General features: G+C 38.0%; 1 protein-coding gene across 1 annotated transcript in view; it reads right to left on the minus strand.

Moving 5' to 3' along the window:
- Positions 1–14,484, minus strand: part of LOC306858663 (voltage-dependent L-type calcium channel subunit alpha-1C-like) — a 131,098-nt gene that overhangs the window by 75,124 nt on the left and 41,490 nt on the right. Inside the window, exons 2-3 of the mRNA XM_079399294.1 lie at positions 12,691–13,033; positions 10,382–10,487 (exon numbers count right to left, since the gene is read on the minus strand). Coding sequence (XP_079255420.1) covers positions 10,382–10,487; positions 12,691–13,033 — 449 coding nt within the window. The remainder of the gene's footprint in view (positions 1–10,381; positions 10,488–12,690; positions 13,034–14,484) is intronic.

Genomic DNA, 14,484 nt, shown 5'->3' on the forward strand with positions numbered 1-14,484 from the left:
TGAGCTCTTTAACAATGACCTCATCTAGTGGAGTGGAAATTTCCTGGTAGGCATGGTGACAGCAGCAGCAGAACTGAGAACATTCAGCAAGATGAGAGAGACCGAGAGAAACGGACCCCAACTCACTGACACACAGCATCGCAGTGAAGATCGTTCTCCTTAAACTCTTTCTCTGTCCCTCTCTCTCACACATACACACAGATGAGAAAACAACTTCATACATCTCTGTGGTGTCACAGATAGTACATAATATAACTTGAGTTGTTCTGGCTGCACTAGGCTGCAGTGTTCAGTGGAGCAGGTAGAGGGCGCTGTGGAAAGAGAGCGAGAAAGAAATGTATGTGGGTCACTCTCTGCACTAGTGATGTTTTTAGCTGCCTTAAAATACTGCACTGTCTCCACAGAGCTCTGACCGTTTCCCACTCACTCCACACACACCTTTACCACACACACAAACACGATAGGCTACAACTTACGCACAGATATCTTTTACACACTCACTATGGCACATCTTTATGGTACAACCTCACTCTTGCGGGTAAGGGAGGGGTGCACATGTGTTGTGTGGGCTGTGCAGCAAAGAGAGAATGGATCTGGTCTAAATATGATGTTTGTGTAGATGAAATGGGCAGAATGTGAACTGGCCAGTCGCCAGAGTCTCAGCGACAGCCGTTTTCTCAGAGCGCTCTAAAAATAAAAACGCCTTTATTTCAGATCTCACCAATCAGACATATCCTGCTTGATACAATCACATTCATATACACATATAAACTCAATACTCAATATATGCATACCTACTAAACACACACAGTCCCTTCTTTAGGCACGATGTGCTTTTTTGCCAAGCCTGCTCTGGTGCAGACTCTACAGCGGACTATTATAAAGATTTTGGTAACATTTTAGTATAAGGACTAATTCTCACTATTAACTAGTCGCTTATTAGCATGCCTGTTATTAACATATTGGCTGTTTATTAGTACTTATAAAGCACATATTGTGCATTACCATATTCTACATCCCGAATCCTACCCAAACTTCACAACTACCTTACTAACTATTAATAAGCAGAAAATTAGGAGTTTACGGAGGCAAAAGTCATAGTTAATGGTTTGTTATCAGCGAGAATTGGACCTTAAAATAAAGTGTGACCAATACTTTTATTTATGTAATTGTAGGCTATTATAGTGTATATTCATTTATGTATTTTAGCTTTTATGACATGAATATTTGTACTTAAAAATAATAATTTGTTAAAAAGGTTACATATATATTTTAAAACGATTTATATGCTGTCATTAAAATTTAACTAATAAAATAATTTTTTAAAAGCATATCAAAATTATGAATAGAATATCCATAAACTTATTCACATATATATTCAATATGAGCTCTGGATGATTGACTAGCCATTTTGCTGTGTATTTGTTTTATTAATTATTACTTCTTACATTTTTAGTCATGATTAGGCTTTAACTAGAATATGCTCGGATGGTTTTCACAGTAAAACTATTTTGGAAAGGCTGCATTTTAAAACTCCGCTCTAAAGTGCTGCCACATTAAGATGGATGTCTTTTGCTGTTGCATCACAATTCACACTGTTTTACAGCGTCCCACTACAAGTGTTGCATTTTAAAGACAGCATGTCAAGCTAAAAATAGTCCATCTTTTACGCGTCTTGATACTCTTGCATTCTATTCCATTCTGTTGTGCTCCATCTAGCTGTTTTTGCAAGAACACTTCTTATATAAACATTCCTTAAGGAACACGTCCAGTCAGGGTCAGGTAAGCCCAAACCCAGCCTCATTATACAGGTTTTCGATTAGTTACTCGTTTAAGCAACCCACAGATGAACGACGCTTCTGTGGAGTGCCTAAACAAATATTTGCAGATGTGAAAACAAGAGCCGTTTCTCAATATGCGTTCTTGTCTGTACTTGTGTTCTTGTGAACTTGTGAAACGTCATCAGTCGTCGCCCAAGTACTGTTCCAATTCAAAGTTCACATCGAGCCAAGTACAGTAGTTGAAATCCCCGGACGTGTCCTTGGTCCCCCCCTTTTATCAAGGATGCATCCAGAGGTGACTTATGCAAACTTGAGGCAGCCAGGTATCTCAGAATGCATTTCGCACCAATCAGCAAGCGTTAATAGCGGATGGGAAAACCGCAAAATTTCTAAATATTACTATTATTGTGTCATGACATGCCATTATAAGAGTATTTCAGGTGAAAAAACTCAAATCTGCGGTTTATTTATAAAGAAAGCGCCTATTTGAAAATTTGTTTCGCCGATTTCGGAGTCGCGAGTTCCTGGCGATCACCGGGCGCTCAGTGCTCATGTATCCGGCGAGAGCAGTCTCACCGCGGCTAGTCCTTCTGACATTTGCCGCTGGCTCCGATGGCTCTGATGTCTCTGTAGTGGTTAAACATGAGGTAAAATTTGTTTTGGGTAAATCTAACAGGCAATCTTTGGTTTCATGAATCTATTATTTCTTCCAGGTCATATCGTTTTGGTTGAGCACAAAGTTATTTTTCATAAATTATTTATTTATTAATCGTAATACAGCTCTTACTTTGTTAACGTGACTGATTTGTCTGCTTTAAGTCTCTTATACTTTACTTTTATAATGGCTATTATTGTTCGTTAAAATGACATTTAACAAAAAAGAGAGTTGTGCTGGTCATATTTCGTTTTATTATACATACAGTGAATCAGAGTATATGTGCACATATTACCTAAACCACATATTAATGTTTTGTATTTTTAAAATGAAAACGAAAAGAGGGTTGTGTTTTATATTTTAAAGAAAACGAAAAGGCAGTGGTGTTTGATATCATTTCGTTTTATTGTAATGCGTGTTGCATGAACCTAATTTTTGTGGCTATTAATATTTTAAATGAAACAAAAAGAGGCAACGCTGTTTGATATCATATTTCATTTCACTGTAATGTATGTACGTTCCCTGAACTACATTTTTGCGGCTATTAATATGTTTATATGAAAACAAAAAGAGGCAGTGGTGTTTGATATATTTTGTCGTATTGTAATACAGCGTAGATAACTTAGGCGAGCTGACTGACGTTATCAAGTACGCTGCTGTTCCATTTGCAGAATTACTGGACTTGTGTCCTCCTGTCCTCAGGAGTTCACACTCCCGAGTCGAACTTGCGAAGTCCGAACTACCGAGAACATTACGTACTTGTTGAGAAACGGCCATGATGTTCATTCATGTTTATTTTGTGCTTTAAGTAAATATGAAAAGACGATCGGTTCACGTGTACTGCTTGAACTGAGGCACTACTGTCTGTCATAACACATTAAAGAGCCATAAAACGGTATTTATTGTTTGAATTTCTTGAAAAAAAGAAAAAAAATTTAAGCTGAGACCTTGTTTCATACCATACTTGTTTCAGTAACCTGATCTGTCTTGTCTGGCGGCGTGTTTTCAGTTTTCTCTTTGCTCCGAGGTGTATTTTTTACTGCGTGAGAACATTGTGTGTAGTGTGAGAGAGGCATGGCTTGTTGGACATAGTAACAGTAAGTAAGGAGGGTGGGATTTTGTGAAGGGTCAATTAACAATGTTTTTGTCACCATCTTCCTTTCAGATTTGATGTCTGGCTGCTGATGAGTTTCTGTCAGACACGGCTCCACAGGTGTCTGCTGACAGAAGTGATGTGAAAGCAACTCCTCCTTGTCGGACAAAGTCAAACACCATAAACACAGTTTGACTAGTAACTTTGGGTCTGAGATTAATGTGCTAGACCTGAACGGAGTGCTCTTCGAATCTGTGATCATTATAATGAGGAGGGAGCTTCATATCACTAACCGTGGAAGGGAGCAACAGATAAGTGGATAGTTAACAAAGAGTTATTTGTCTCCAAGTGAATGCACCTTCTGCTCTGCAGGTTGGCTGCATAGTTACTGTGTTACCACGGTAGCTGTGTATTTTACCATCACCAAGGATACCATATCCATGAAAACCTCTACCCATTAAAAGATTCTGTTCATAGCCCATAAGCAGAGGGGTGTATGTATCAAATGAAGGAAACTGTGCTTGTGTCACTCTAACCTGCCAATAGTAAGTAAAAAGCCTGCTTCTTGGGGTAAAAATTCACTTCAGAAATAATTTCTGATATTTTGGATAAAAATATAAACCTTTAAATGACAGACCTACCATGAGCTCTGAACCAAGAACAACAATGTATTTAATTACTGAATTTCCACAAAAAAACTACATTATCCATAATACTGAGGAGAGCTATAGTTTCACCAATGAGAGAAGTCACTGTTACCATGAAAATGGTAATAGCAGTAAAAGCGCACTCACATTAAGCATTGCAAATGACACAATCAAGTTAATAAAAGCCCATTCTCATTAGGCATTGCAAATCATGCATTTCTTCTTACACGTTCCAACAACTTACATATCAATACATACCAAAGATTATATACAATACATAAGTTGTATATACTTTAATGTTTTAAAATTAACTTTAAATATGTTGCACTTTATATGTTTATTCAATGACAAAAGGGCATTTTTTTAATTATTTACAGTGCCGTTCAAAAGTTTGGGATTAGTAAGTCAACAATTTTTTGTGTTTTTAAAGAGTTTTCTTATGGTCATCAAGACTGCATTAATTTGATACATGCACAGAAAAAGCTATTATTTTGTAAAATATTATTGAAATTTAAAATAACAATTTTCTAATTTCATATTAAAATATCATTTATTCCTGTGAAGCAAAGCAGAATTTCTAGCATCATAACTCCAGTCTTCAGTGTCACACGATCCTTCAGAAATCATTCTAATATGCTGATTTATCATCAATGTTGGAAACAGTTGTGCTGCTTAATATTTTTTGGGACCTGTGATAATTTTTCAGGATTCTTTATAAATAAAAAGTTAAAAAGAACAATGTTTATTCAAAATAGAAATTGTGTGTTACAATATATACTATTCAAAAGTTTGCGGACAGTACATTTTCTCTTTCTTTTTTAAATTAATACTTTTATTCAGCAAGGACACTGGATAAAAAGTGATTGTAAAGACTTATATTGTTAGATTTCTATTTTGAATAAATGCTGTTCTTTTTAACTTTTAGTCATCAAAGAATCAAAGAAAAATGCTTCACAGGTTCCAAAAAATATTAAGCAGCACAACAGTTTCAACACTGATAATAAATCAGCATATTAGATCGATTTCTGAAGGATCATGTGACACTGAAGTCTGGAGTAATGGCTGATGGAAATTCAGTGCTGCGTCACAGAGATAAATTATATTTTAAAGTATATTAAAATAGGAAACCAATATTAGAAACTGCAATAATATTTCACAATATTACAGGGTTTTTTTGTATTTTTGATCAAATAAATATAGCCTTGATGAGCATAAGAGACTCCATTAAAAAAACAAAAAACAAAAAAAACATAAAATTTTTATAAAGGATCTTACTGATCCTTTATAAAATCCTAAACTTTAAAGCCGCAGTCCGTTTGAAAACCTGGAATTGCAGCTCTGTGCGGAATTATCTTCCATGCGTGGGGTTGTACTCTGGCACGGCTCCAGCATGGATGAATCTAATGTTTTGAGGAGTATGTGTGGCTGCCAGTCACCGCTCTGGTGTGGATACTGTACTTAGGATTCACAGATTCTAGCCTACGTCTTGCCATCTGAACAAGTAAGTAACAAGTCTGCCATGTTTGTTCTGACCAACTGAGGAAAAAAGCAAAAAGGACAGGAAAAAATCTAACGATCACTAAGCTCATATCACATCAAACCATGCAAATTATTATTATTGTTATACTTTATTCTCAAATTATTAATGTTAACAACATCAGCATTGCGTGACAATGAGTATAGTGTGTATTAGCTTGTAGATTTCAATTTCTGTAAATCTAATCTAATTGTCATGCCATTTGAATTTCATATTAAGAAATTCTTTTAACCCAAAAAGCAAACTACGCTCCCTTCGAACAGGTTGTCTTTAAAAAAAACTAATCTTGTGTAATCCCAGGCTATCTGTAATCAGAAGCACATTTAAAACTGGAATATAATTTAATTTCATTCACATGTGTTTCATAAACACACAATCCTTTCTGGATTACAATCCGCCATCAAAATGATACATTTATTCATTCTAGCTGCTGTGAGAAAATGCTATAAACGATCCTCCACCTGCAGGATCCTCACATGCGATAGCCTATTAGCTGAGACAACTTCTTTATATTTACAGACGTGATGTAATGACGCAGTGCCATGCTCGAATGTCCCGCAAAAACCTACCTGTACCACTCAAATTAGAAAACATTATTATAAGCTAACCGTTGTGAATCGGGCTAAAGTAAGGCGATAGTTTTGAACACTGGCTGGTTATGTACTTGCTCAAATATTGATTTCGGATAATTTTTAACCCAAAAAAGTTTGGGCTGCAGTTACTTTTGTACTTTTGTATCATTTTCAAATCCTTCATGGGGTGTTGTTCATTTCCTCATAAAATACATTTAAATACATATTTTCTTTTTAAAATTAAACAAGTTTGTAATGTTGAAAGCGATTCGTCAAAATCGAGTCAAATTAATCTCAGAGCTGGTTGGTTTGATTCAAATCATTTTCGGAAATACAGATAGAGAAACTGAATGGAAAAAAAATACTTGCAGAACCACTAAAGCTGCTGTATATGTGACCGCAATAACTGCTCGGCCATGAGCTACGTGCCCCCAAAAGCGTGGACACATGCTTTCATTCACGCATTTACAGGTTTCCATTGTGTTCTTCGCTGAGAAAAGACATAATGCGGCTTCAGATCTCCGAGATGATGGGTGGATGGATTAGTGTTACTCAGGCTACAGCATGAATCTTTGAGAAGTCTGAGAACTCCTTCCACGGCCAAACATCCAGATTACCCACACACTCCATCATTCTGCATTCATCCAGGCTGAATGTACTGTACATTGAGCACTGAAGCACACGGGCTGTTCTTAGGCTTACAGAGCTCCAATCTCTCTATTCTAGTTTCAGCAATCTGCACTTCCAATTCAAAACCCAATGTAAGTTCTAAAATGCAACTGCACCTCACAAAAGTTGAGAGCTATTTACTCCTTCAACCAACTTTAATCACTATCATCATCACAACTATAACATCACCACTATCCGCAACACATCATAACCACAATATCATCAGCAGCAGAACCACTATCATCATGACCTCCATCAAGTAATCATTACCATTACATCATCATAACATAGCCACCATCACCATTTTCACTGTCACAACCATTACTATCCTTACTGCTGTTAGCTATAGGGGCTTTCAGAACTCAGAACTAGCCATCATGGTAGTTCCTAGAGAACCAATTTCCCCCTCGGGCCATTTTCCTGGTTGCATTCACACCGGTAGCAGGGACTCTGAAGTGGCTGACAGCAACGCCTTTATTCGCTGCGTTTACAAACGTCATCTGAGTTTTTTTGTTGTGTGTCGTAGGTTTCGTGAAAACGGAGATGGAATGTAAATGCACAATTTACGTGACTGAAAGAGCATGAAAATCTGACAAAATGTCCTATGACAACTTGCAGTATTAGGCCTACATATAAGGTGCTGCTGTCAGCCACTACATATCATGAAGGCTGAGAAAAGAACACAACGCTGCAGAAAACAGACTAAATACCATTATCGCTGTTTTTCATGTTTGTGGATGGTTTTTTAGCCGGTGTAGCCGGTGTCAGTGACCAATCAGTATACGTCACTGGCAGTTCCAGTTTCTAGCTATTTCCTGTAATGCAAACATGCCAAAAAGTGGGTCATTCCACCAATAGTTCTAGGAACTATGAAAAAGGTTCCTCTGGTGTAAAGCTCATTATCATTGCCATAATCAACACCATAATCATTTCTTTAACACCATTATCATCAAAACATATCATCATAACTATCCCAACCACTACCAACATCATTATTATCAATCACTGTATTATCCTTACCAATACCACCACCATTACCATTTCCACCACAACCAAAACCATCCCCATCATTGCCATCATCATCCTCACTGCTACTAAAATTGCCATAATCACCATCATTACTACCATCACAACCACCTTTATCCTAACCACTAACACCATCATGACATATCCTCCATCATCATTATCATCAACACCACAACATCATCACATTATCACCACAGTTACATAATATCCATCCCTGCTATCACCATCATCATCACCAGTCACTGCCAGTATTATCCTCACCATTACCATCATCACAACCATCACCATCCTCACTACTACAGGGCTCGCAAAATTTCTAAATCCCTGGTAGCCCTTCGGGCAGGTACTCTTCAGATTTTGGTAGCCCGAAAATTAATTTAACTAGCTTAAATAAAATAAAGACCATAAATGTCAATCAAAAACATTTTCAATACACAAATATCAAGGAAAGAGTTTTATTTTACTATTTACAAGGTATCTGCAGAATTCTTAAAAATCTATTTAAGGCAATTTGAAAAAATATTTCTTAGACAGTTTTAAATACGTTAAATGGTATAAGGCCTTAAAAACTCTTCAATTTAGTATCAAATTTAAGGACCCGTGGGAGCAATGTTAAATAAACTTTATTCAGCAAGGATGTGTTAAATGGATAAAATTGATAGTAAAGACTTCTATTGTTAGAAAATATTTCTATTTTGAATAAATGCTGTTCTTTTAAACTTTTTATTAATCAAAGAATCAAAGAAAAAAGTAACACAGGTTCCAAAAAATATGAATCAGCACAACAGTTTCAACACTGATTTCTGAAGGATCATGGGACACTGCTGGCGTAATGATGCTGAAAATTCAGCTTTGATCACAGGAATAAATGCTATTTTATAGTATAGGTATTAAAATAGGAAACCAATATTAGAAATTGCAATAATATTTCACCATATCACTGTTTTTATCTGTATTTTTTAAATGAATACAGCCTTGATGAGCAAGAGACTCGAAGTCAAAGACTCAAAAAAAGGTCAATTATTTATCAGGTTTATAATATAGCCCTAACATAATATATTATCAAAACAAACTATTTAAACTGATAGAATAGAATAGAATAGAATAGAATAGAATAGAATAGAATAGAATACAAACTGAAGCAAAACTTAAGCTGAGATCTGTAAGTTAAATATAAAAAAATGTGAACATATGAATTCTTCTATAGCTGTCTAAAGTACAGTTTGTACAATACTCTTGTGTGTGACTGAACATGTTTCAGAGTTTTGTTACTGTTCTTTGCCCATCCTCTGCTATTTCCAGCACTTAATCAAGCCAATCTTCTTTAATACACGAGGACGTTTTATTTCACATGTCATTGCGTTTGCGTTGTCTCTCGTGTTGAGCGCACCGCAACCATTGAAGTATTCAGTTTCTACAGCGACTCATTTGGTGCATATCGTTCTCTTTCTATGAAACCTGTAAACCGCATTCACCGGCTCTAACTCTGTCGTGACATCAGCTCTATAGCGGTTTGCCTTTTGCATTGCTACTCTTTCCTTTTTACTGGCGGCATTCAATCAAATGGCTTCCCAACTCATTTTGTGTGCGCGAGACACATTATTTCTTCTGGGCGGCCACAGTGGAAGAAGAACGCGATCGTGCGCGCGCTCAGCTTAGAGGGAACACTGCGTGGGAGCCCTGTATTTAAGGTAGCCCATCGGGCAGGGCAGTGATACATTTTGGTAGCCCGACTGGAAAACACAATAGCCCCGGGACATCAGGCTAGCGATTTTGCGAGCCCTGTACTACTATCACTGCCATAATCATTATCACCATCAATACGATCACATAACCATCTCAACCATTTTCAGCCACACCACAAAATAATCACACCCATAAAAACATAAAAAACGAAAAAGCTGACCTTAAAGACAGTTTTGGCTCATACTACATCTTAACTAATTCCATCATTACCTTATCATTACCATCACATAACATTCATCAGAATTACCATCATCATCACATTACAACCATAAACATCCCCACCACTACCATCACTATCAAACGCCGTTACAACCAGTATTATCCTCACCACTACATCACCGTCACAACCGTCACCATCCTCCATCGCTACAATCACATCACATAACCATCACAACCAATATCATCCTCACCATTTCCATAATCATTACCACCACCATCATCACCAATATCACATAACATCCATCACCATTACATTCATAATCATCCTCACCACTATGGTCATCGGCATATTCATCAGTACTACCATCAGCAGCAGCACACCACAAACATTATAATTAGTCTTAATTCCACAAGGATCATCATCATTATCATCACTCTCAAATCATCATCATCATGCTCATTTCTGACTTGTGCTGTGAGGCAGAGCGTCTCTTACCAGGTTTGAGTTGGTTGCGTTGGAATCGTCCTCGGGGAAAGGGATGTAGACAGCTAAGGCCACACAGTTTGCAAAAATAGTCATCAAAATTATGATTTCAAACGGTCTGATGAGACGGTGTTAAAGAAAATGAGAGAATTGGTTCATACACAAGCAAAAGAAGAGTACACACACATACAGATACAGTACAGTACATGTTAAGTCTTATCAGTGCACAAGACAGCGTGTAAGAGTCCAGATCCGCTCTGCTCTTTTTTTTCCTCTACTCAAATCATTTTTCTTTCCTGTTAATAGCAAGGCCAAGCTCTTCAAAAACCTGGCCTTCATCAAGACAACGATCTTCACCCACCCTCCCATTTTCCTTCTCTCTCTCTCTTCCTCTCCTCCCTCTCTCTTTTCACTGGCCAAATTGTTTGTTTGGCTTTCAGTTCTGCTGGAAACGCAATCAAACTGTGTCATCATTTGTTACAGGAATGGATTTCTCTGAGATGGGTGTTGAGTCGCATGGCACGTGTCCTGAGGAGAAACAGATGTGTTCTTGTTTTTCTGGATGTTTCTCTTGTATCTGCTGTCTGGGCCTTGAGTTATGGCTCTCTGGGGTTAGTTCAGAATTACAGAGCCATAGACCCTGTAACCCATTTAGATAAACATGCTTGTAGATCAGTAGTTCGGGTCCCCAAGGGAGTAAAAACAGACCATTGCAGGCAGACCCAAACTGAATTTAATCTTTAAAGGTCTTACAAGGTTATAAATAACACTTCTATATATGAAACCTGAGTGACTGTGCATAATGTGAATGTGTGTGACCGAGTGCGTGTTTGTAGGAGGGGTCAATATGTGTGTGCATTTGTATGTGCAAGTGTGGGAGGGGTGTTTTTGTGTATGTGTGTGTGTGTGTGTGGACCTGTTCAGCCTGTTGAGAGGAGCTGTTGGCATGGCAACACAGCCAAAGACAGGAGAGATGGGCTCTGGAGTCTCTGGAGATACAGATCCAGTCAAGTGTGTGCAAGACTGAAGACACATATGGATAGAACCGGCAAAACAGGAACTTTTATAAAATATCCCACCGAAATTAATGAGGGAAAATATTTCTCTGTCTCCACAGTTCAGTTTTTCCCTCGTGCCGGTTTGTGAATTTATGGGGAAATCTTTGATGATGTGATCAGTTCTTGGCTGAAGCTGTGATCTGGATCTCCTGTTTCTTGATGAATGAAGCATTTTACTCAACCAATCAATCCTCATTAACATATTTTCCTGGTCAGGGGCCTATCACTGTCTCTTGTAGGCAGAAACGATTACATAAAACCGTGAGAAAGAAGGGAAAAAAGAGAGGAAGAAAGAGAGGAAGGGGAAAAGGACAGGGGAACACACCGTCCAACAGTCTCCTGTAAAAATTCATTTGAGGGGTGCACTTGAATGACTCAAAGCTCAACTTGATTTAACCCTTTGTAGAAGGTAGTGGCATAAAAACCACAAAAAAGTGTATTTACACCTGTAATGCAGCAAAGAGGGAATGACGGTCATGAGAATAACATATCATACTGAAGAAATGTTTTTTTTCTTCTTTTGTGAGGGCTTTTATATTTTGGTACTGCTTCACGCGACACTGCATTTTTACAACAACTCAAAGATGCCATAGCACATCTGACACGTGTCAAACACGCTGCCTGTAATAATAACAAACAGATCATACAACAACTAATAACCACACATATTCAAAAGCACAGCTGCGAATCAAAATATGAAAATAATACATTTATGGTCTGGAGATCAATAATCTCAGCCTTAAAGTCAGCTACATCCTAAGTTTATGAGTAGTCTGTAACTGTAACACTGATTACTTAACATTCAGAAAACAACTGTATGCTCAGCTACCTGCAGAAGCAACTGTCACAAACTCAATATGAGACTTTTTTGGATGTCGCTCTGGGAAGAACATGTCTGCCGAATTACAGATAAAAAATAAGTATTTTCATAAGTATTGTGTGCTCTTTAATGCGATCGCACTTTGAGGCCCTGCATCAGTATACTGGCTTGTCAGATTCAAAAGTGCTCTTTCAAATGAAATATGTGGTGAATTGCAGCAGATATATATATGTGTATATTTGTGTGTGTGTGTGTGTGTGTGTATAAATATATATATATATATATATATATATATATATATGTGTGTGTGTGTGTGTATGTATGTATATGTGTATGTGTATATATATGATGTGATGGCAAACATTATTCGGAATGTCGGTAACATTATTGAATGTTTTTGACAGAAGTCTCTTTCAAGTAGGTCAGAGTTTAGTAAAGGATACTTCCATTCCACGATACTGATGCAAGCCCTGCGGATGGGGTTTTTAAGAGTGAGGCAGAGAAGGGCTCGGGGTGGGCGCGTGGAGGCAGTGCTGGCCTGTTTCTTGGGTTTGGTGTAGTGCTGGCGTTTGCGCTGCGTGGAGCTCGCAGTGGAGATCTGGGCTCCGGTGGTGCCCATCAGCTTGGCCTGCCGTGCCGCGTCGATGGCTGCCTGCCAGCTGATGGGGGCGCCAGGGGTGGGAATGTGTTCAGGTGCAAGACCCAGCACCCCACCCCCGCCCCCCACATGCTCGTCCTCATTCAGACTGGGGACTGGAGCCAACGACGGACTGGAATAGTTGGAGCCTGTAGACGAAGAGAAGGAGACAGTGAATGAAAGAGTGTGAGAATGTGGAGTTCTGTGATGTTTGGTTCTGTATTAATAAGGATATTTTGATGTCATATTTAAAATATATTTTTTTAATCATACCTTCATTTACTTGGCAACTTTTCTAATGCCTTTTAAGGCAGGATTTTATTGTTTTACCCTTGTCCCAGACCCAGATTTTCAGTAATTTAAGAGAGTATATTTTACAGAAGTCCACAGGGACAACAAAGCCCAGTGCCAGACGGACAAGCGGTTATTAAAACAGTTTGTGTGCTTGTCACGTGTTGTACTTGTCCAATCAATGTTATTAAGCTTGTAAATATGCAAATAAGACCAAAAATCCATCCACAAATGGGTTTACAAATGTACAGTGTGAAATCTCAAACCCTGGCTACCCAAGATTAAACAACCCTGGTATTTCTATGTAATAACTCCTGGGTAAACAATTTCAGGTGTGAAAGGCCAATCAATGTTCTTTTATATTTTATATATTGGCATTTCAATATAATCCTAGCCAATTGCAACAGAGTATTCATCACACATGGCAGCCCTGCAGGACTGCATCTCATCTCCATCTGCAGTCCAAAATCCAAAGAGAACTGTCCTACTGAAGTGTGTGTGTGTGTGTGTGTGTGTGTCAGGAATGAGAGACAGAGAGAGATCACAGTAGTAAACCACAGAACTGAGTTTTTCCCATTCTATACCCTCAGTTTCTCTCTCCCCCTTCTCTTTTTAATAAATGGTTCAGCCCACTGAATAAACCAAAGTCTGGATTAGTTTGAAGTGTTGGTCTATGATAAAATATTTTCTCCTATCCCAGTTTAATATGTAGTTTTTTTAATGCTAGTTGTGCAGAAAACACATACTTTAGATGTCCTTTATATAGGAGAAAGTGCTGGGTTTTGGTCATTAGGATTCAGTAAAGTATGTTATGAGAGCAAGAAGAGAACTGGAGAGTTGTTGTCTGTGTTACCTAACTCCTGTTAAATTATAGGTCGTCAAAGTGGGCTTTTCTCGATGACATGCGGACTCTCCTAAAGCACCATTTCTAATTACCGTAGTAAAGCCATGCTCTGGATAAAAGTCTTTCAAAAGGAAGAATCTCAGTTACTCATCCTAAAGTACCCACAATGGATTCACTCTCTTGAGAGATAGTCTGACATTTTTTTCTAATTGGGAGGTAAGTTTGTTTCTTATTGTCAGACACAAATGAACATGCACAAAAGCAGAAACAAACAAAAAAAGCCACACACACACACACACACTTGTAAACTTGAATTCACACGAAGAAAAGACTAGGTGTCAAATATTAAATCCCACATTCATTCACACAGATCAAATCTGCACCTCAGTGAAAACTTTCTAAAGTTTGAGCCATCAGCCACTAAAGCGGTTCGGTTTGGAATCCATGTACTGAGATTCAATCACA

The sequence above is a fragment of the Barbus barbus genome (assembly GCF_936440315.1).
Source record: "Barbus barbus genome assembly, chromosome: 39".
Taxonomy (NCBI): domain Eukaryota; kingdom Metazoa; phylum Chordata; class Actinopteri; order Cypriniformes; family Cyprinidae; genus Barbus; species Barbus barbus.